This window comes from Oculina patagonica, chromosome 5 (genome assembly GCF_052425735.1).
Source record: "Oculina patagonica isolate OP01 chromosome 5, crgOcupat, whole genome shotgun sequence".
In the NCBI taxonomy this organism is placed as follows: Eukaryota; Metazoa; Cnidaria; class Anthozoa; order Scleractinia; family Oculinidae; genus Oculina; species Oculina patagonica.
In genome coordinates, this window is record NC_135762.1 from 24,612,043 (window position 1) to 24,636,528 (window position 24,486).

General features: G+C 37.7%; 2 protein-coding genes across 2 annotated transcripts; both read left to right on the forward strand.

Annotated features, from left to right (window-relative positions):
* The first annotated feature begins 2,494 nt into the window (after positions 1-2,494).
* Positions 2,495-7,827, forward strand: LOC144653460 (uncharacterized). The gene is made up of 3 exons (XM_078513453.1): positions 2,495-3,027; positions 4,177-4,417; positions 6,572-7,827. The coding sequence occupies exons 1-3, from the start codon at positions 2,728-2,730 to the stop codon at positions 6,856-6,858; spliced, it is 828 nt and encodes a 275-aa protein (XP_078369579.1). The 5' UTR covers positions 2,495-2,727; the 3' UTR covers positions 6,859-7,827.
* A 1,842-nt stretch (positions 7,828-9,669) lies between these two features.
* LOC144653470 (uncharacterized) lies at positions 9,670-12,263 on the forward strand. The gene is made up of 4 exons (XM_078513464.1): positions 9,670-9,820; positions 10,404-10,505; positions 11,166-11,316; positions 11,702-12,263. Exons 1-4 carry the CDS (start codon positions 9,755-9,757, stop codon positions 11,815-11,817), a joined length of 435 nt encoding a protein of 144 aa, XP_078369590.1. The 5' UTR covers positions 9,670-9,754; the 3' UTR covers positions 11,818-12,263.
* The last annotated feature ends 12,223 nt before the right edge of the window (positions 12,264-24,486 follow it).

A 24,486-nucleotide genomic window follows, 5' to 3' on the forward strand; every position in this document is an offset into this window, starting at 1 on the left:
ATTAGGAGAAAAATAAACTAAGGCAAAAAAAAAAAAGCTGCATTTTCAAAACCGCTTAAAAAACATCGTGATTTTTTTTTTTTTTTTTTGATCAATGGCAAATCGAAGCTAGTTATAGCGGAAGCTATTGACAATAATTAGTGCACACTTCCAAAAAGCAAGAAACTATATGTTCCCTTACAGAAAGACAATAAAATTATCCTGCAGAGAAATACTGAAATGACAATAAATTTCTAGCTGTGTTCATTTTCAATACAGCAGAAATCAATTACCTCTAAGGGGAAATCTTTATGAAAAAAGGAAAACCCTTTGAAACGCGTTTCTGAAATTGAAGGAAATTAATATCCACTGAAAATAAGTATGTCTATTTTTTTACTAAAATAAAAAAAGCAATTTGTTCCGCAGTGTAAAAGGGAGCCATTTGGCAAATCTATTTTAGCTTCGAAATCGTCAGAATTTTTCCGTTTCTCATTCAGTCCTTATTACTCAAATTACACCTTACTTTACGATATACTTGAGGCGGGTATTTTTTCATTAATTCCATTAAAACACATAAAAGCTCTTCCGTTTTCCTGTCTTATTTTGTTTCAACACAGGAAATTGAGGGCCACTTAACTTGAATATTTGCTCTCGGGTAAAAGAAAAGCAAACTATCGCTAATTATATTAGCTTAACGATTGCACTCTCGCTACTTGTAGGACCTTTTATTGCAGTTTCTTATAGCAGCAAAATAAACATTGCTTCAGAAAATCGTGTCTTGGTGGTATTTGCTCAGGAAATGCAAGTACTCTTTTAAATTGGCTTCGTAAACTAGTTTTGTTTTTTCAATTGAACAGTTTCCTAGATTTTCACCCGTGACTTACTCCGCAGAGGGAGAGCGCCGGAAAAGAATCTTCCCTGAAACTTCTGGCAGGAAATTGGGCGCTGATAATTGTTTCAGCGAATTTTACCTTTGTTCAAGGGGACAAATTCCCTCAATTTCCACTTCATAACAGAAGTCCCCGAAACATCCGAAACAAGGTGTACGATGTCAACATGAACAGTTGCTGCAATACATTCAGTTTAGCGTTGTATGACAAGCTGATTAGAAGAAATCTGTTTGTGCGTCATGATCACTTCATTATTCATGCCTATCACACGCCAACATGTGTGTGCCTTTAAAACTCTTTTATTCCCTGATCGAAGCATCGATTCTCCCTACTGAATGCCACTAATTTTACGTTCACGTTAGTTCTTAGAATCCGGGTAGTTCATCAAGATACTATACGATTAATATAAAATCGTTTTCCTTCTTTCAGATAGTCAACAGAGCGATTCTTTCAGCCCGCCCCCCCCCCCCCCCCCCAAACACCGAGTGACCCCCAACGGTCTTTTACTGCTTTATAGTGTTTAAAACTGAAATGACTCCTTTTCAAAGTTTGCCAGATACAGATATTAAGCTGAAAAAAAAAACGTAGAAACGCCTTCCCAGAAAGAACTGGCACCTCTTAGCAATAAAAATGAATTCGAGTACCGCCCACGAAACCCGATTCTCAAACTTGTGACATCACCCCCCTCCAAGTTTTTTTTTTTTTTTTTTTTTTTTTTTAATGAATTCCTCCACCGGGTTTGGCTTAGTCTACGAGTATAAGGCGCCTATTAAGTAATACCGGTAATTTTTTGACACATCTGAGCTATAAAAAAAAAAAAGAACACTCACGCGACGTCACGTTTGTAAACAACTCTAGTGAGCCGTGCACTCGTGACATGCAAATGTTGTCAAACTGGTTTTGGAAAACAAAGTTATCTGAAATGTTTCAATGTTGAAAACCTGAAAATACCTTTGAGTATTTTCGATTCAACCTGTTCAAACTGGAACTGTCCATTTTAAAAATTCTCTCATGCACTTCTGAAGCCGTTTGTGAACAACGCAGGAACTCAACGAAGCGTTAATGCGCGATGCCTATATTGATTATTAAAACATGTAGCCCTTCTGCATCCATAAATAAGGCCTGTTCGTAGGCTAGGAAAGTCCGAGTAGCTACGTTTTTGCAGAAAGTCGAAAATCAAAAATGTAGAATAATAAAAATAAAAATTGGAAAAACGGGGACATTTACGGAAAACAACAGACCTATGACAACGGAACTGAAATAAAGCAGCGCTGGAAACGAATGAGTAACAATTTCGACATTTTTGAGGAAGCCTGATGAAAATTTAATAGATAGAGCGAGCGGTTCGGCAGTGAAACAAAATTAGCTAAATTAGTTACTAGTATGGAATGAACATTTTCCTGAACTTTTCGGTTTCTATATATTCTGCCAGTTCATATTCCTGTAATTTTAAATTGTAGTGTTGCAGCAAATGAATTGAAAGTTTGTGTTTCATTATGGAACAAAAAGAAACCGGCTTTTTGGAATTTCTGAAAAGCCTGTTTCTTTTTGTCCGTTTTGTTTGTACACTCACTTTACGTAATAATGACGTCATAGCCTAAACATAGAACCGACCTAGTCAGTGGCCTGGGTTCCACGACAAAAACAACAAAGATGGCGGAGATGTGGTTTGTGCAAATGAGTTTTATTATTTTAAAAATAGATCCTTTGTTGTCATGGTTGAACCGGTTTGCATTGGCTTGAAACTTGTATGACTTGGTCTGTCTACCAATGAGGTAATTATAGCTGGCAACGAAATGTATATAAGACCGGGTCCAGCAAAACCCGGAGCCAAAAACGTTCTTCGATCCCGTTCGAAATGGCCGATGGCGATGCTGATTACTCACCCAAAATAGCACAAAATCTACAAGAAATTCTGCAGTCGGACCGATTTGTGGCAGAGTGTTTCAAGCAGAGAAACCTGAAGATTTCACAAGCGTTGTGTCTTTTGTGGCATGACCAAAGATCTGGTGACGTGCCAGGAAGGAAGACGAGCGCGCCATTGTACGGGAACATAACAGCGGCTGTGCTTGTCGACTTGTTTGCCCTCGGCAAGTTGGACATTGAAGAAGGGCAGAAGTCGTGTCTGGGCATTAAATACAAGAAGAACGTGATCGAGGTGAGAACGATTAGCTATAGTGCTTCATCCATGCATAGTTAGTTTTCAACGAGGGTTAATTTGTTAATTCTAAACTGTACAAATTATTAAGGCCAGTGGGCTTCCACATATGTGATGATAGATAATTTAAAGGGCAACTTATTGCCTACCCCTCAGGGCACATTCACAAGTGGGATGAGACACATATTTCTGTCAACTAGTACTCAAATTATTGCAAAAACACAGATATAAACAATCAGTGCAACTATTTTATTCCATTCACATTTACAATTAAGTACATGTACTCTCATCACATTAGTACAATTTGAACTCTGCTTCCTTTAAGCCAGTACAGCCGGTGAACAGGCTCTCTGGTTGAGTTCCTACTCAGCCCACATAAGCTTAAGTTCCTTCGTGGCCGTTCTGGTTGAGTTTCTTCTTTGCCCTCAGCTAGTTCCTCTTGGCCCTTCCATAGCCTGTTTACAAGCTAAAACAGCATGCATTGTGCATCAAGCAGCTTTGAGTAGCAGGGAGCATATTTGGTACACCCAAAAATAATTGTGTCTCATAAAGGTGCTATATAAAATTTTAGGTTTCCTTACAGACGGCTATACTAATTTTTACAGTTGTCCATGCTAACTGCTGATGCAAGCATAATGTTGACATCGCTCGCTCCTAGCTGACGACAGTAACTTGTAGTCTGATGAAAGATAGATTTCCCTATACAAACTGGTAATGAGATCTAGAGAGACCCTAATTAACCTGGGAAAACACTGCAACACTAATAGTTTTTATTTTCAAGTATTTTTTTCTCACTCCAAATACAGGGATGTAGCTAAGTCGTAAGAGCCTGCTACGGCCTAATTTCACTGTTTGAAAGAGAGCTTATTACCAGCTGAAATTTCACAGGGAAACAAAGATTTGGGGTAATTTTAAAGGTATGGAGACCAGAAGAGCTGGCTGAGGTTTTCAGTGGGCCCACCTAGTAATTTTTTAGCTACATCCTTGCAAATATGACGAGACATGCTCAATTATTTTCTCCTGGTTCTTATAAAGGTGTTGGGGTTGGGAGGGAGGGGGAGGGGGGGGGGGTTGTTAAAGAAGCAGTTATAATTATAATTTTTAAGGATTTAATTTATTAATTAAAATTTATTTGTTGTTTTCCATCAGATCATTGATTTCACACCAACTGACTCTTACCTAGATGACTGTATGTTCAATCAAATGTTAGAACACACTCGTAAACATCCTGACAAGCCCAGGAGTATCGAGGAATGGATCTTGAAAGGATCAAATTACCACAAGCCCAGCTGTGTTTCAGCCACATTTGACAGCCTTGTGAAACTTGGATTAATTGCAAAACAGCCTAAGTTATTGGGAACTTGTTTGAAATTCCCTACTTTAAATCCAGGTAACCTTTTACATTGTCTTTATTATAATATTTTCTGATTTTTTTCTGCATGGTCCTTGCATACAGTAAATACCCGCAAGTAAGAACCTAACATTTAAGAACCTGTTAGGCTAAAATTTGCAAATAAGACCCCATTTTTATAAGAACCTATTAAGCATAACACATGAAAACAGGTTCTTACATTGTATTTTCTAATATTGATTAAAAATGTTTACTTTTGGGAAAATAAGTTTGGACTCAGCTTTACTGTACTTGTATACAATGTCATGTTCTGAATGAAAAGTGCTTCATTTTTTACAAAAAACACAAGTTGTTTGGTATGCAAATTTTATACTTTCATTTTGTAATAGGCTGAATATTACTAAAAGTTCTATTAGCAACAATGTAAATTTTTCCTCACTGGAAGGAATGCTAGTCAATCCCAGAATTAAGTTCACCATGCAGTACCCAATAATACACCTGGGGGGGGGGTGGATAGAAGCACTATGAGAGCAAAGTGTCTTGTCTAAGAACCCAATGCAGTGCCCCAGCCCAGGATTGTACCTGGACTGATTGATCCAGAGTCCGACACAATAACCATTCGGCCACCGCTCCTTCTGAAATTTTAATGTACCTGTACATGTTTATGACATGGATAGTGTCTTGTACACAATTGTATCATCCTCTCGGTCTGCACATAAAGAAAACAAAAACTAATTTTTTTGAGTATTAGGCATGCACTGTTAACTTGCACATGTATAATTGGCCAGGTAATTACTTTAATTTGAGTCTTGTATAGAACAGTTTTCCACTGAGTGTTGGAAGTAATTTGCATTTGCTTTGGTTTTGTTGTGTGGTAATTGAATCAAAACCAATTAGCCATGTTCAAAACGAGCAGGGGACTGGCTGGATGGACAGCTGTCCATCCAGCCATACTAAGCTCTCTTATTTTAACGATTTTTAAAAGAGTTCCATGCCTTTGTGTTTAAACCAATAACTCTCAAATTTGGTTGAGCTACTAATTTTTGGATGCTCTTTCAGATGACAGGCCCAGTTTTTCAATCCAATCGATATTGAATATTCGTACCCAGTCCCCCGCTCGTTTCCAACATGGCTAATTGTGTCTCGCTCTTGCATATTTTCCTGCGGTTCCTGCTGGCTACATGTACATGTATTTACCTCGAGTTTTGATTGGTTCACTGGATTGTTTGGGTACTTTATGATTGGCCACGGTAATTACCTTGCTTTGGTTTTGTGACACCCAATTGAAAACTGCTCTAATAATTAAGCTACTCTTTGAGCAAAGTTATTTGAGCATTAATACCTTCAGGTGCATACATGTATTAGCTACAGTACACACAAGTTATAATTCTTTGTTGACATTGTTAAGTTAAACTGTCTCTTTAGTTATAGTGATGACTATTTGTCACCGGTTAAAATGAAATAACCAAATGTATTCAAGGGTAAAAAGACGTTAACCATTTTAAAAGTCATGGAACAAGTTTAGATAAATAAATGATAAATAAATGACGAATGAGAATTTGCAGTGACACTTCCACAGGGTGGCTCTTCGTCCACTGTTCCTGATCGAATTGGAGTTTAGCAGTGTTGATTTTTGCGGAAGGAGGAAAATCTAAGAACCCAGAGAAAAACCCTCTGAGCGAGGAAGAGAATCATGCAACAACAAACCCACCGGGATCCGGGAACGCAGGCCACATTGGTGGGATGCGCGCCCTCTTACCACTGCACCATCCCCGCACCCCCATATATCCAATTTGTTGTTATGAAAATAAATTTTGAACAATATTCTCAAGGCTGTGCTCTAAGAAAAATCACAAGGAGCCCAAAGGTTCCAAACTATGAGATCCAGGGTGCCCAGCATAAAGCTTATATGAAAGAAACAAGATTATCTGGTCGCCCAAAGACAAAAGTTAGTCGCCTGAGGCACCCGGGCACCCTTAGAGCACAGCCCTGATTCCGTATGATAGGTATTTTTAAATTCTCCCACTGTTCAGGTTATAGCTTTTGACTTCTTGTTTAATGGAAGAATAAAGCATACGAGTTATATTCCCATGGTCACGCTTTGCCATAAGACTAGGCTGCCTGTGGTAGTCAGTATCATAACATCAGAGGAGAAATAACATGGCAGTTCAATTGTTTTCAATTGTTTTACAGGACCACAGAATGAACTTGTCAAGGAAATACAGATGATTGCACTTGCCGGGCATGCCACAGATGGTTATACCTGGATACTCTTAAAGCTGGCTCGCTTTGCAGACTCCTTATATTTGGGTGGAGCACCCATGCTAAAGCACCACTTTAGCAAGGAAGAGTATGGCGATGCCAAGAAGAGAATTAAAGAGTTAGTAGAGACAAAGAAACAGGGTGCTAAGGGAAGAAATGGAAGAGATGAAAAGGACTTTGAATTTGATAACTTGTGTGAAATAGAAACTTGTAGCTAATAGAAGATGTTTAAGACTGCAAGCTGCCCCCCTTTAGTCAGTTCAGTGGGCAGCAACAAGCAAATGAGCCATAGGGAACAGGGGGAGAAAGGATTAAAAATGCATGGCTCCCCAGAGTTGGTGGCCATTTTAAGAAGAGAATGCAGCTCTTTTTTTGTTTTATTTGCTTAACTCACCCAGTTGTCACATCATGTGATGTGACGATTCAGGTGATTGACTGACTAAAAAGAGACAGCTTGCAGTCTTAATATATAAGGTGTTCATAAAATTGTAGAGTGAGTGGTGCATGATAAGACTATAATTCTTGCATGTACAGAAATAGTTTGATTTGAATTTTTCAAAATTTTAACAAAGAAATATGTTAAAAACTTCTAGTTTCTGAAGCAATATGAGGGAGATTCGTAGCCCTTGACACTTCCAATCCACATATTAGTCTCACTCCTTTTTTGGCTTGTTCAAGCATCGTTCACGGCTTGTAGTCTAAAAACGTAACTGTACACTTTACAAACTTCAACGAGAGAAAATAATAAAAAGACCGTACTCGCTTTCTGAAGCAAATGCGGAGAGCTCCTACAAACTGTTATACTGTTAGTACCAAACGACCTCTTTGATGCCTATATACTTTGGCAAAGCCGAGTTATCCGTTATAGCGGAGTGAATGAGTAAGTTTGGTATCGTTAAGGAGCTGACTAACTTTTCTTAGACTTTATGTCGCAGATAAGAAGTTTTGAAGTATTATTCACTAAAACAGCTCTTCTTAAGTGTCCGTTGTCCGTCGTAGAGAGGTGTCCGTCTTATAGGGAGTTTAGTTACAATAAAATGACTGAAAGGCGGCAGGGACCAACGCCACCTGTCCGTCTTATAGAGGTGTCCGTTAAGAGAGCGTTAACTGTACATTGTAGGTGTATATAGAAATTTCGAAGTGATTTGTAAAATTTAAGGAAAAGTAATAAATACGCATTTGATTTAGCAGCTTTTACTTACTGCACTTTCAGGGGGCAGCCAAAACATTAGTCCCAGATGTGGGACGATTCATCGTAAGAAAATAAAAATGTTCTCGGTACTGACAAGGAGTTTCGAGTTATCGGGGTCGATTGAATATTAAATTTGCCACGTTTTAACTTGACCAATTTTAATCAGTAAACTTTCAATTAAAAAAAAAACTGCTGAAAATCAGTTAACTGTCAATTATTAGTTTACTGATTTGTCAGTAAACAGTACTGTACGTGTAAATTGAATGAATTTATCTCGTCAGAAACTCTAACATGACCGTACATTTACATTCTTAGGATAAGAGTGGAGAATGGCGGTCAAATACGTGATATGTTCGTTGCTCTCATCAATGAGCAACCTTGGCGAGTTGCAAGAGCCGGAATTCGCCCTTGTTATCGGGGTAAAACTGACCTAAATTTTTATCAAGAGAAACGAAATTTAGATCGAGTAAGTGGGGTTTCGAGTTATCCGATCGCGAGTTCGAGTTAACCGGAGTAAAAATGACTAAAAAGTGGGCTCAAATCCAAGGGAAATGGAAGTAAGTTCGAGTTAGCGGGGTGTTCGAGTTATCCGAGTTCGAGTTTATGGGGTTCTACTGTATACTGAAAACTACAAAATGAGCTGAAATGTTAACTGAAAGCTGAGGAAACCGACACCCAAAACCTCTCTCCAAACCCTCTACACAGGGACGAGATCGGCTTATAATTACGGTCAGTAAGGAACACCTACAGCTATTTGGAAAATACGTGACTGTCACAATAATTCCTCGTTCTCTCAGCATACGTTCAACGCATCACAAACTGGCTGGTGATTCTACTACTTAGCTGCTTCGTGGAAAACATAAAATATAAGCAAGGATCGTTTTCGATGTGTGAGAAATGAAGGTAAAGAGGATTAGTTCTTTCGGGTAAGGTTAGGTCCCAATGGAAATTATTGTTATTTGTTTCTTTTGGTACAAATAACTAGATCGAAATCTAGTTGTTGCTTTTGTTGAGTGTGCGCTGTATTACGGTCACTAAAGGAAGTTTGGATTATAATTGAGTACAATTTTGACAGGTCTTGAGGTGAACTGAGTCTGCGGATAAGCGTTACCTAACAGTCTCAAAGAAGGAGGAGGAGGCGTGAAAATGGCCGAATCCTGGGAACCATAAATTTTTGCAGCGGAGCTTGGAGCCTCATTATTTTACTGCGTGGAGCCAAAATAAAGTTCTATCACAAAGCGTGTAGCCGTGAAACGTTATATTAGCCACGGAGCTCGGATCACTAGAACCCTGCTATTTGTTGGCTCAGCTCCTTGGAGGCTCTTTGGGACAGTGAGCTAAATTAAAGTTCACTATTGCGGCTGTGTCCTCTTCACGTGAATCTCGATCTGATCTTTGCCAAAATAAGTACATTATAACCGGCTGTAAATATCTGCAGTATATGCGCAGTTGTACGATTGCTGAAGCAAGTTTTAACCAAAAAGATTATTGATGAAAACAAGTATTGAGGTCAAATCTATTTACAGGTGTCACTAAACGCAGTAATATAGGTGTATCTGATGTCACTAGAGAATCGCTCCGAATTTGGTGGAAAATATCATGGATCCATTTCTTATCATGATTAACAATAAGAACGAGACCATATAACTGTTACCTGTCCCAGAATAGCTACAGCATATGCGCAATACTTGGGTTGCTGAAGGAAATGCTGATTACAGGTCTTGAGGTCATGTTTGGTGAGTGTTTTGAAAACCAATATAGCACTGAAAATGTCACGCTCTGCTAGAAAAATCTATTGTGAGCCATGCAGATAGTTCGATATAGTCTTTACTACCGTCTCCAAGTACAAGTTGAAGATTAAGGATGGAGATAAAGAGGTCGATGAAGAAATTGAAGTTGACACTGAGAAACAAACAGAGACCATGCATGTCCCCAAGACAGATTCCTCGACCGCGGGAGAAGTTGATGTCGTTTACGACTTTAAAAAGGTAAAAAAAAAAAACTCAGGGGCAGAGTGGGCAGAGATGACGTGGATTGCATTTAGCTAACCTTTTAATAGGACAGGTCCACCATTCTTGAAAAAAAATGATCTAATAATTACAAAGGGAATTGCAATGAATTTTCTTCACTCATTAAATAAATGACTCCGTTTCCCTATTCTCTACATCAGTCAATAAACAACAACTTTTCAAAAGGAAATAGGGTACTGGCTGCTGCATGTGAACATAATACTACAATTAAAAAAGTATACTAAATAAAATTAAACGCGAACCCGAAGGTTGTAGCAAACGCCAGTCTAGAATGACTCCCCTCGGCAAAACCCTGCAAGTACATGCTCTAAATTCTGATGTTGTCATGGCAACTGTCAAACTTTCGGTAAACCGTGAAAACATAAATTTGCTGCTTTTCTTCGAACCGCAGCAAATAGCAAATTGCTCGTTTTCTCACTCGCCCACCCATTTTTATCAATATGCGTATCCTCTCTTTACATCAGTTTGTTCAATTTACACGACTTTATTCTGAACGTAATTATGAGTCATAAAAACATTGCCTGTTTTTCGTTTGTTCCAGGACTTGACCATGCAGCGACTCTCTGCAGCAAAAGCTTGTTTTTTGAGTGAATCAACTGAAGATATGCCCAAACCTAATGACCTCGTCAAGTTACTCGACCAGGTAGTTATAGTGCATTTAATTTGCGACATTCTTTTTCATTTAATCGTGTATATCTCCATGTGGTTTCAATTGTGTATGGAATAGAATTTTAATAATACATAATTTGTTCGTTCCGTAGTCGCAAATTTCGGACATTTAGTTTAAAATATGTTTTAAAATCGTAAGCTAATTAAAACAAAAGGTAAGGTAAAGTCAATGTCCGAGCCAAGTGGCCCATACAGCCGGAGCTTATCCCGGTTTCTGCAGCATAAAGCGACTAGGAGTATTGCTACTTCCCCGGGATGGAATGCTAGTCCATCGCAGGGTTACCCCCCAGCAGTAAATTCGCCGGTACCTATTTATACACCTGGGTGGAGAGAGGCACTATGAGAGTAAAGTGTCTTGCCCAAGAACACAACGCAGTACCCCGGCCAGGGCTCGAACCCGGGCCATTAACGGAGTCGAGCGCGCTAACCATTAGGCCACCGCGCCTCCCACAAACTAATTAAAAGCCGATTGTTAATCTCACATGAAAGGAGCGTAGCGTAGTAAGTTAGCACTTCATCTTTAACTTTAAATACTCCCGGAATACTTAGCTTGGTTAGCTTTGTCATTTTGCGCACCCATGCATCATACAAAGTATTTAATTTGTCTCAAATTTGTTCTTGTTATTCTCAACAGCAAAGCAATGAGCCAGTAAGGAACGGGACAAGCAGTGTATATGAAGTTGTTTCCACCGTCACTGACCGCTCGGATCTGAGTGATGAAATGGCGTCCCTTTGTGCCAAGCTGCCCATTTATCGCGTCAAGAAGGCAACGCTGATGTCTCAACGTAAGTGTTACACCTTATCAGTTAATTTAACCATTTGTGCGTTCATAGAATATAAAAGCAATTCCTAATGTGTCATCCATTTACGGTTCTTGCCGGGAGCAGAACTGAACCACCAAAAGTTTAGTTGAGAAACGCGAGTTTCATTTGAACTTTTCTACCTACTTATAATTATTGATAATAATTATAAGCTAAAGGTATTCTTAGTCAGATACATTTTTGTCACAAAATAATGAATAAAAACCGTTGAATTGCTTAATGAAAACCGGGCGCAATTAAACTGCAAGAGTCAAATAAACGCCAGGTCCACCAGGCCAAGTTTAAAATAAACGCCGAGAGCATTTAATTGAGAAAATACGGTACTTAATTTTACCTACTTATGTTGCAGGCGTGAGGCGTTGGCTTTTTCATTGCGTTACTAGATGCTACTGGTATAGTACTTGGTGCTGTAACTGGTATGGATGTCGCTCGTGTTACAAGCGTCGTTGCTACAAGATATGTTGATGAAAGTTAGACTAGAAAGGGATGTTAACACATCAAGTTGTCACGAACTATCATGTTGTTTTTGCCCTGATTTAAAACGTGTGGAATGATTAAGCTGATTTAAAATTAACTTGTGTTAATATAACTTGTAACAAAGTTTCAAAAGATAAAAATGCCAAGAAATACCCTTGTATTGTATGCTGTAGCTAGCGCTATACAGATTAAGATAAAGTTTTCTGTTTTAGACAGGACTAACTTCGCAATATATAATCGCCGAATATCTCAAATAAGACAGATTCGCTGTTTTTTTAATAGAAAAACTCGGTTTAAGTTTTAAAAAGTTAACGTTTTTATGATGTTAAGGTAGAGTACAATAATGCTATCGTAAAATCATAACTTATGCAAATTAAACAATGCAAAATCTAAATAATAAATAAAAAAGTCACTTGGCTGTGGTTTTAAAGAAACTTGTGTTTTCTGACTAAGAATTCACTCCCATTGTATTATCCTATAAAGGCGGCTGTACACAGGAGATAAAATTGTTTAAAACATCAATTTTTTTTTTTGCAATAAAGAGCTTTCATTGGTGTTAGGGCTTACAGTACAAGGAAACACTAAAAACTAACAGGAATAAAGAAAAAAATAATAAGAAATTGTAAAGGTATTTACATGCGTTACAATTTGTTTTACATACAGTGCATACATTTATCGTTATATAAATGGATACAAAGAAAACGTAGCTCCAGGAGAATGTCCACTTTTGGAAATGTGGAAAACAATAGCGTGACGTAACAACATGGCGGTTGCCAATTCTTCCCGAGTGGACTCCACTAGAATTTTATATTTGCCTTTTTTCAAGTTTTCCCGTGGTGCGTTTCCTGCCAGATGGTAACACAACACAAAGAAAGCATTGAAGAAGCGTTATGCGTGACAATTGTGTAAAATCACGGCGGATTGTGCGCGGAGGTTAGAATTTACTTTCGATGCGTATGTTTGTTTTGGTTGTCTTTTGGGTCGTTTCTTCAGCTTTAATCCAGTGTATCTCTTGTGAAAAATTTTTCTGAGCCTTGAAAAAATTCAGAGATGTTCTACAGTTATTCTAGTTGCTCTGTACGAAATCTGAGCGATGGGCCGCAATTTGGGTGGATGGGCCGCGATTTTTGCTGGAAGCCATCGTCTACGCAAAGTGAGACTGCTTACAACTAATCTGTTTGGGCTTCTTTTCGTTCGCTTCAGTCGATGACTTGATGGATAATTGACGTCAAAGAACATCTTAAATATATCCAGGATCGCCACAGATTATCTACTGGACGTGTTTAAAGACCCCGGGTTATTTAAGACACAACAAGGTCAACAAGGACAACAGGATGCGAGCTTTGTTTTCTTTCTGGTTTCTTTGGACCGAAGGTCGACGCACGGCTGAAAAGCGCAAAAGCACATTGAAATGTATTAAAAGGAAGGGTATCTGGCAAAAGAAACCAAGCATGGACTCGCCTGAAGCGAAGGAAATTATTTTCTCGATTAGATTCAATTTCTTGATAACCTGGAGTTAGGAAAACATGGAAGGAATGAGAACCCTGGCGAGCTGCGTGATTGCGCCATGCTAGGGAAGGCGAAGGAGACTTCAGTCAATGTATGTTCACAGGGAACCCAAACGCTGTATTAGTTATTCGTAATCTTAAAATAAAAATGTCCTTATTTACCTGCGTTCCTGTGTTTTTTACCGGTTTTGGGGCGATTTGAATCAGACCGAAAGCGGTTTACGTTGCGAGTTTTAAACGGTAATAGATCTGTCGCAATGTTAATACGATGCGCCTCAAGTTTCAATTGTTATTAACTCAAGTTACTAACACCATTAACTATTAATACTCCTCGCGGGGAGTTTCGTGTTTCAATTTAATGGTTTATTTATCCGATCTGTAAAGTTTGAGCAGATTTTGTTGAGAAACAAGAGAATTACGCCTCGAATTCAAACTACCCTGATTTTTAGTTTCATCCCTTGTCTCCTTCTCTCTTCTCTCCCGCGAGGGGAGTTAATAGTTAATAATAACAGTTAAAGTAAAACTTGAGACATAATTGAGGCGTGTCGTTTTGACATTGCGACAGATCGATTACCGTTTAAAACTCGCAACATAAACCACCTTCGCTCTGATTCAAATCGCCCCCAAAACCGGTTAAAAAAAACCACAGGAACGCAGGTAAATAAGGACATTTTTATTTTAAGATTATGAATAACTAATACAGCGTTTGGGTTCCCTGTGGTATGTTCGTTCATTTCAGTGTAGTCAACTTAATTCTAACCAGCTAGGAGTTCTGACGGTCTTGTTGTTAAGTTTATAAGGAGCTCCAAACGCCATGATGTTTTCAATTGATTGAGCTAGCCTTCGAGTTGAGGTCATCGGTCCAATTGATTTCCTGGCCAGCTTTTTTGCGAAGCAGAGTTTGACACCTTTTGACGCCTATTTGTTGATGAAATATATGTTAGAAAGGTTTGTTGTGACTCATTTTTATTGCAAGATAAAACTCAGTACAGCTCACTTTATGTTTTCACTACAAGACCAGTAGATTATGAGGTGCTGCGAAGGATTTTTCTTTTCTAATATGTTTATTTGTGTTGCCAAGCCAGGCTGTTTGATTTGCAGCAATGTAATGCCACTGTAATGTGTCGCTTCCTTCGACGCGTGTTTTATTTTCTTGACTCAGTTGCGCCAAATATTCATGTGGCTTCTAGGAAGCTATTTACTTTTTCGTAAAATTCGTAGAAAACAAGTAATCAAACCATCGACTATCAATTTGTTAGACCGACAGTTCTGGCACGATACCAACTGTAAATGTTTTCATGTCAGTTTCCGACATCGCATTTAATTTTTGATTTCGAGACGCCGCCAAGCTAATGCCCGGGATAATTGTGAGAGTATCATATCTGAAAATCGGAGTTCATAGCTCCTGTTAATTTACCAAACCAAGTGCTTAGTGTGTCACTGATATGTACATAGCGCGCGACGGAAAACGTTCATTTCCGCTTTACTCACTCTCGGCCAAGAGAGATCAACGGCATATTTTTTCTTTCTGCAAGCCGTGAATAAAGTTAGGCCCAGGATGCTTAAATCCTTGCATGATGTGGCGTAAACTGCGAGAGTATCTTATTTTAAAAGCGGAGTTCATAGCTCAGTTCTTTTAATTTACCAAAACCAAGTGCTTAGTGTTATGGGCATAGCGCGCGACAGAAAAGCATTTAAAATGCAAGCGCTCGTCTCCGCTTTACTTATTCCTGTCCAAGAGAGGTCAATCTGGCATATTTTCTTCTTTCTGTAAGCTGTGAATTTCCGCTTAGTTAATAGAACGAAGCTTGTTTCATTCGAATTCGAGTTCTGTACACTTCGCTGTTCTAGATTTCGATCGACAGAGCCAGCAGGAATATTTTATGTCAACAGGCCTCGCATCATGTGACTCCAAATTCGAGCAATGATTGGATAACTGTTTGTTTTGATCTGCGGATCAAAACATTTCCAAAAGTGGACATTCATCTGAACTTTACTTGTATTTATGAGAAAAAAAAAAGAAAAAAAAAGAAAAAAGAAAAAAAAACTACAAAAGATTTTCATATATTTCTTTGAATTCAGGCAGTTTGTTATTTTGGATCGCGATTTCTCATTGTATATTAAGTCTTTCTTTTAAGAGTGACAGAAAACTTTTGAAGCATAGTTTTTCATCGTGTAAGCATTTACAGAATATAGAGTATTTCGCAATGAGAAGCGTGTAGTTTAAAGAGTACGAGTGCGTCTTTTTGTCAAGAATTCCTTATAAAATCATACTGTTTGATAATGTGATCTTTTCTTTAGTTTTGCTGGACCACCAATTTTGAAATAAATTCCAAAAAGAGTGAGACATTGAGGGCATAAATCACTATCTGATATTTTGGCTTTAAAAAGGCTGACTTTTGTTGGAAGGATATTATGAATAAGCTTATATTGAAACATTGATATCTTTATGTCATTTTTTATCTGGAAGGGTAATTCATAAACTTTGTTTAAGTTTGCTCGGTTAAAACCGTACCTTAAAATTTTACTTTCAGCGGTTGGGGGTAAAAATACGTTTTTTAACATAGCGGAGTAGACGTTTTTGGTAGAAATTATGTTTGTTTTATGATTTCCATTTTCTGCTGATTCCCGGGGAGTTCTTTTAATTGTTACTTTCCAGTCATTCGGAATGGAATTGATCAATCCAAAATATAAAGTAAAAGGTGTTTTAAGAAGAAATTTTTCGTAGAATTGTTCAAAAGAAAGGAAACTACCATCATTTTGGAGAAGGTCTTTAATACGTAGAATATTTTTTTTCGAACCAATTTTTGTAAAAACGTGTTTTACCCTCGATTTTTATGTTGCGGTTGTTCCAAATTATTTCGTTGTGTAGAGATGTGTTGTTCTGAAAGGCTTGTTTTGAGCTCTGCCAATGTTTTAAGACTTCGTGATAGAAGCCTGGGAGGCGGTTAAGTTGCAGCGAGTTGATATCATAATTGCAGTGTGTCAGAAAAGAGAGGCCTCCATGATATTCTAATGTGATTTCAGGGATTATCTTCCAGGACGCGTCAGTATTGGTTTGCAAACGTGGTATCCAAGCAACCTTTAAAGCTTTATTCATGATGTTAAAGTCAGTCATTTAAAGACCGCCTTGTTTTTTTTCACCAATGATAGTTGATTTTTTTATCTTTGCGGGCTTTCCATCCCAAATAAAGTCAAAAATCAATTTCTCGATTTCTTTGATAAAATTTTCTGGAATAACAAGAACAGATGCATTGAAGATTAATTTTGGAAGTCCGAAAGTTTTCACAATGTTTATTTTTCCGTAGAGTGTTAAATTTCTTCTCTTCCAACTATTAAGCGTCTTTTCTAAGTTCCGGATTTTCTCTGCAAAGTTTAACTCGTTGGTTTTATTTGTGTCATACGAAAAGAAGATACCAAGAGCTTTTATTGGGTCCCGCGGTCAACGAAAGCCAAAGGGAGTTTCGGTTTTCATTTTCCATGGGCCAAGCCACATTCTCTCAGACTTTGTTGTGTTAATTTCTAGACCGGAGAGGTTTTTGAACTTATCAAGTAGAGTTAGTAAGTGGTCAACAGAATCCAGGTCACGAACAAAAATAGTGGTATCATCTGCGTATAGAGAGACCTTAATTTCTTTCTCACCTACATTAATGCCTTTTATGCCGGTATCATTTTTAATTTCTCTTGCGAGTATTTCTATGGCAATTACGAACAAAAGTCCGGACAACGGACAACCTTGTCTAACACCTCGTTCTACTAAAAAGAATTCCGATGCAAATCCATTGTTAAGAACACAGCTGGAAACATTGTTGTATAAAATTTTAACCCAGTTTTTGATGTTCGGCCCAAAATTGAATTTTTCAAGGCAGTTTTTAATAAAATCCCTTTCAATGGTATCGAAGGCTTTTCTGAAGTCTATAAATACTGCGATTCCCGGAATGTTATTCTCTTCTGTGTAGTTCATGATGTCGGAAATTAAACGAACATTTTCACCAATGTACCGGTTTTTAATGTAGTAATAATAATATAATAATAATAATGTTCTTTACCCAGGGAGCTCACATCACCAAAGGTGTTATTCAGTGAGGCCCTGCAAAATAATAGTTCAAATTTAAAATTAAAAGATTAAAAAATAGTTTAAGAATTAAAAAAGTTACATGATAAAAAATGTATAGTATTAAAGTTCACAATAAAAGGCATAGGATAAAAAATTTAGCTAAAAACTACATTCTTCAGGGCTTGCTTAAAAAGTAAAATGGACTTAATGTCTTGTATCGATTTGTCTAGCTTATTCCAGTCTGCAAGTCCTTGGTATAAAAGGCGTTGCTTGCCATAATTTCGTCTAATCCTCGGTAAATAAAAATTGGTTTTGCCACGGGTATTATAAGCATGAATGTCATAGTTTCTCTTTGTATCAAAATTAAAATCTATGAGGCCATTTACATATTTGAAAACGAAAACGCAGCGGTGAAATAACCTGCGTTTCACGAGTGTTGGCCAACCAAGTGCATTTAATGCTTCTGTAGACGAGGAAAAACTTGGTAAACTAAGAATGGTCTTGGCAGCCTTGTTTTGAAGTAACTGTAGCTCACCCATTAGGGTAGCATTACCCTTATCGCCCCAGATAGTATCGGCGTAATCGAACAGAGGGCAAACCAGGCTGTTGTACAAAGTAGTCCGCGTTTCAAGAGGCAGCAAGTGTCTAATTCGTTTCAGCAAACCAAGTCTTTGATTAATTTCAGTGGAAATGGCTTCAACATGGTCGCTCCAAGTCATAGTTTTGTTTATGGTTATACCAAGATATTTAAAGGTATCGGTGTATTCGAGTGACGAATTATCAATAACGACATTGATATCATTACAAGATCTAATCTTATGGGGACTACCAATTAAGATAAACTTCGATTTAGAAATATTCAAGGTTAGACGATTTGTACTAAACCACGAAGAAAGTTTAGACAAGTCCTCGTTTATAAAATGTTCTATCTCGGTAACGCACAAGCTGCTGAAGTAGATCACTGTGTCGTCAGCGTAAAGGGCCACTTCACAATGTTCCAAACAGGTGGGAAGATCGTTGATATAGACCAAGAACAAGAGAGGGCCGAGGATGCTTCCTTGAGGAACGCCGACTTGGATCGGTCTCAGCGGAGACTGGACATCTCTAACCACAGTGAGTTGAAAGCGATTGTTTAGATACGATCTAAACCATCCAACTACGTTAAGCCGGTCTGATCGGGATTAATAATTTTTGGAAGTACTTTTTCTAGCCGTTTTGCAATGACTTTCGTTAATATTTTATAATCAGTATTAAGAAGCGAAATTGGTCTGAGGTTATCGAGTACAGTAGTGTCTTTGTTCGGTTTCGGAATGAGTGTTATGATTCCCCGTCTTTGAAAAACATTAAAAATGAAGAATTCTTCCTATCCAATTCGTCTAAAAAACATGACAGCTCTGGTTTATTAATTCCATTTTTCCTTTCACCCTCGTCTCGATAATTGGGTCATTATGACCACTTCACGGGCCACTTATAACTAATCTTATATTGTGAGTTTCAAATAAAAAAGTTCGTGACTCTACACCGGTAATTCGAACTCGGATAACTCGAGTTCCCCGCCAACTCGAACTAAGTTCTATTTCCCTTGGATTTGACCCCACTTTTCAGTCATTTTACCCGGTTAAATAGAACTCGGATAACTCGAATTCCCTTCTAATTCGAACTAAATTTCATTTCCATGATCAAGATTTACCCCGATAACTCGAATTTTTGTGCGTGCAACTCGTGACGGATGCCCATTGAAATATCCCATTAGCTCCTTTTGTCGTGTTAGGGACGGACCATTAGAAATAAGCGGAGAGGGGATGACTTTTACCAAAAAAAAATTCCTGCAAGGGAAACTTGTCGAAAAAAAAAAATCCTGCAAGCGGTTGTGCCTGAAAAAAAAAAAATCGTGCAATGGAATTACCTGTAAGTGTTGTATGATGGCATCTATAAACGACCATCAGAATGGCTAAAATAGCGTTTCTCAGGTTCTGAAAATTAAAATTTTCCCGTAGGAGCATGCCCCCGGACCCCTCTAATTTGTCATGTACCGAGTGAACAGCATCAGCTCAATCCTATCAACTATTTTGTTGCAAACACACCTGACCCACCCTAACAATCGCGTCCCATCAGTAAACAGTTAATCAAAAGCACAAACAGTATTATTATTATTATCACTTTAAACTGCAATTTTGTCTGATATTCTAAAGTTTAGCTTAATAAGTTTAAGCTGTCATCTTTTTCATCTTTTTTTGTTGTTGAGGGACCAGGGTAAAAAATTTTAATAAGGAAGGCGGGGGAATTATATTTAACAGGCACTATCTATCAAATACCTTCAGCCCGGCCCCTTACCCCATAAAAAATGAACGGTCCCTAAATATCGCTTAATTCAGAGAACGAATCTGAAAAATGAAACAATAATGGTATTTAATAATGTGAAAAAAAAATCGTGCAAAGCTTGTGCCCCAGAAAAAAAATTCCTGCAGACAAGTAGGCCTTCAAAAAAAATTCCTGCACCGAAAATTTTTTACCCCCCTCCGGTTATTTCTAATGGTCCGTCCCTTATCGGATTTAAACACAATGAACAGATCACGTATTTGACAGTCATTTCTCAATCTTATGACTCATCAAACATTCACACTTAGTACTGTATTATCATAAAACTGCATAATCGTGTCACAGTTTTTGACAAGATAAGTTTAATTTGTAAACTATCAATTATTAACATGACAAATTGAATATTTTATCTACCCCGATAACTCGAACCCCTGCTAAGTCGAACTGCCTCTCTCAATCAAGGTGTAGAAATAGAAACCGTCAAATTTACTGCTGGGGTGTAACCCTGCGAGGGACTAGCATCCCATCCAGGAAGAAATACTCCTAGTTAGGGCTTTCCACAAGTTTTTTTTTTTTTTTTTTTTTTTTTAATTGCAAAACACAGAAAAAAAAACAACTTACAGTTCACTTACTTACATTGCTTACGGGACAATTACCTACATCACTTACTGGATAATTACTTACAATACAATTACTTACATTACTTACACTACATTAAGTTACATTGTATTAATTAATTAATTAGAGACTACTTACATACAATAAACGTTACTTACATTACTAACAAAGTGCAACACTTATTAAGGTTGACCTACAAATTCAATTATTTCCGTACAGTGTTAGCCTTAGAGTTTTCTTCATTTTTTTTAACAGTTGCTTGTTGCTAAATACGTTTAATTATAATTATGACCCACTTAGATTTCTAACGATTATCATTTGACGCTGCTCCAGTTTTGAGGCTGTTGTAACATGCCAGAAAGACAGAGAAATGTTTCATTTCAGGGGACAAGTTGCGTGTCCTACAGGACCATATATAATATCTCGCCACAAGAAAATTAAAATTAAGTTTCTGTTTATTTTTGGATGTGTCTGGCCTTAGGCCTAAAACTATATTTAAAGAAAGGTTGTATGTTCTCAGCGCAAGATTTTGGCTTACAAGAAGTTCCTTAAAGTTTTGCCAGAAAGTAGAGACAACTCTACAGGACCAGAAAAGATGAATTAGGCTTTCCTTCTCAGTTTTGCAGAAACTACAGAGATCGTTATCTTTTATTCCTACTTTTTTAAGAAAATCATAAGTCGCCAGTCGTCTATGCAGCAATTTGAATTGAAATACAATTAGTTTTGTAGATTTAGTACACTGGAATGATAGCTGGTAAGCTGCATTCCAGTCTATTGGTTCCTGGGCTTCAAAGGCGCAATCCGTAGCCCATTTTTCTTGACTATTGGTTGGACACCTTTGTTTAAGACTAATTAACTTTTTATAGGCCTGTCTGCTTGCCTTACTTGCTTTCATAAATTTCGTATAAAAGCTTTCGTATTGTATATTTGTATTATTGTGTAAGGGTGCTTTGATTTTTTTTAAAGCGGATAACAGTCCGTAAAAAGCAAGATAATTTGTTTCAGTGATACCATACCGATCTTTGAATTCAGCAAAGGATAGGAAAGTATTTGAATCTTTCATCAAATGCGAAACCCTGTAAATCCCTTTTTGCTGCCATTTTTTGTAGAAGATTGGTCTGTTTTATAAGGGAGTTGTGCCAGAGGCTCTGAGAGCAAAAGTGGTCCGTATTATTCTCGTAAGTGATTTCAGACCAGATATTTAAGGTTTCCACAATAAATGGATAGGATAAATTGACATACTTTGACAGGTCACTTTTGCTAAGGTTGCCGCTGAAAAAGGCTCTGCCACCGTAGTTCCGGAGTTCTAAGTCAAAAAAATATTTCCATTTTCCGTGATTGTTTACATCGGTATATTTTTTGACCCAGATGGTTTTTAATCCTTTATTGAAGAATTCAATATCAATCATTTTTAAGCCGCCTTTTTCATAGTCATTAATCATTACTTCCCTCTTAACTTTGTCGCCTTTGCCGTTCCATAAAAAAATCATAGAAGAGCCTATTGATTTCCCTTAAATACAGTGATTAGTTGTGAGGGGAGACAAAATGTATACAAGTTGGGACGCAATTAAACTTTTTAGAACAGTAATTTTGCCAAAAAGGGTAAGTCGACGGCACTCCCAACAACTTAGGCTATTCTTTATTTTTATCAATTTTTCGTTGTAGTTCAGCTCTGCGGTTAGGTCAGGATTAGTCGAGAACCATACTCCAAGAGCTTTGGTCTTTCCTTTAACCCATTTTAGGTCTCTTTCTGGGCATAATTTGTCTTCTTTTTCAGCATTAGCACCAATCCAAAGGGCTTCCGTCTTTTTGTTATTTAATTTAAGGCCAGATATCCGTTGAAAATTATCCAATATATGCAGAGAAGATGTAAGAGATTCCTTGGAACCATCGAGTATTAAAGTGGTGTCATCCGCATACTGACTAATTTTTATTTCATTTCCATCCACAAAGATGCCTTTGACATTTTGGTTTTTCCTGATTGCATCCGCTAGAACCTCAACACAGAGAATAAAAAGATACGGAGAAAGGGGGCAGCCCTGCCTTACTCCTCGTTCGAGCTTAAAAAAGTGGCTGGCCCATCCGTTATTGAGAATGTAGCTTTCTGTGTTATGGTAGCATAGTTTAATCCAGTTGATTAGTGATTGTCCAAAGTTGTAATATTTAAATGTTTTTTGAATGAACGGCCACTCTACTGTATCAAATGCTTTTTCGAAGTCGAGAAAAAGTAGAAGACCAGGGGCTTTGTTAGCCGTTGCGTAATGGATTATGCTGTCAATGAGTCTAATATTCTCCCCGATAAACCTATCTTTGAGAAATCCAGTTTGATCATTATCTACAAGGTTCGGTAGAACTTTTTTTAGTCTATTCTCAATAGCTTTGGTCGCAATTTTGTAGTCGCAGTTCAAAAGAGTTATTGGTCTCCAGTTCTTAATAAAGTAAGGTTCTGCATCTTTTTTGGGGATTAATTTAATGATTCCACGTCTCTGGGATACCGAAAATTGCCCTGTTTGATATGCAAAATCAATCGAATTAACAAGGAAGTCCGATAAATCGTTCCAGAAAACTTTATAGAATTCTGCAGGTATTCCGTCTGAGCCTGGTGTTTTATTTGTTTCTGTATTTTATAAGGCTTGTAAACATTCCTCTTTGGACAGCAAGCCTTCGCATGACATTTGCTCGTCTGGGTTCAGCATCTTAGTATTATTCTCGTCGAAAAACATGTCATTAACATAAGTGTCGTTGTTATTCATATGAGAGCTATAAAGGTTTCTGTAAAAGGACTCACACTGATTTAGGATTTCTTTATCAGTGTTTACTGTTTCTTCATCATTAATTTTCAGCTGACTTATTACTCCCTGTTTGTAGTGCCTTTTTTCCAAGTTTAAAAAGTATTTTGTGTTTCTTTCTCCCTCATTATACCATCTACATTTCGATCTTAAGATTGCACCTTTGGTGCGGTACTCAATTATATTCTCCAATTCTGCCTTTTTTCTTTCTAATTCCTGAGCCCCAACTTGTTTTGCATTTTCGTCGTCGCTTGTTGTTTCCATATATATTTGCAAGTTGTTAATTGCTTTTTCCAGCTCTTCTTCCCGTTTTACAATTTTAGCTTTTTTGGCAGCTGCATATTTAACGCGTGGTTCACAGTGTCATCATTTTTATATTCTTCTTTAACAGCTTGGATTGTTGATTTTATTTGGTTAACGTATTCGATTTCGTTCAAGAAAGAAGTGTTAAGTTTCCAAAAGCCTGGTCCTCTTGAATTGGAATGAACAGTTATACTAATATCGATCATCGAATGGTCTGTTTTGTATCCTGTCAAAATATCGGCGTGCATGACATTACACATTAAGCTTTGGCTAACAAGAAAGAAGTCTAGTCGGCATTGAATTTCAGGTTTCCGTCGGCGCCAAGTGTATCTTAAGGAATCGGGATGTAGCACTCTCCAAGCATCAATTAAATCTAAGTTTTCCATAAACTCCTGAACGACCCTAACTGAATTATTGTGTGTTCTTGCGACGCCACCTTTCTTGTCCTTATCTAAATTAAGCACTAAGTTGAAATCGCCACCAATCACTACTTCTTCACATTGAAAATCTGATAAGTGCTCGAAGAAGCCTTCGAAGAAAGCCGCGTCATCGTCGTTGGGAGCGTAAATGGTGGCCAGCGTTATATACTTTTGGTTGGTTTGGATATCACAAATAATGAATCGTCCATTTGGATCACAGTACATTCGTTTCATTTCGAAATCGAATGTATTGTTAAATAGAATTGCAACTCCTGCCTTTGCGCTCGTACAGCAACTAAAAAAGGATTTGTATCCCCATTCTGCCGACCACATGGTGGACGTGCTTTCTCAGCAATGGACTTCTTGTAGAAAATAAATAGAGCTATTTTTTGCCCTGAGCCAAGAGAACATTTCCCTTCTCTTTAGCATGTCTCCCAAGCCTCTTACATTAAGCGAACATATTTTAAGATCCATGTATCCTTAACTGTCTAGGAATAGAAATTATTTCTGCGAGCAGCTGAAGTGTCACGACCATGTTGAAGATAATGCGGGTGTTTGAAATTAACGGTTTTCTATAATAATCTTTAAACAAGCTAATTCTGTATATAAACGGGAGCTTCCAAACATTGGAAGCAAACGCTGAT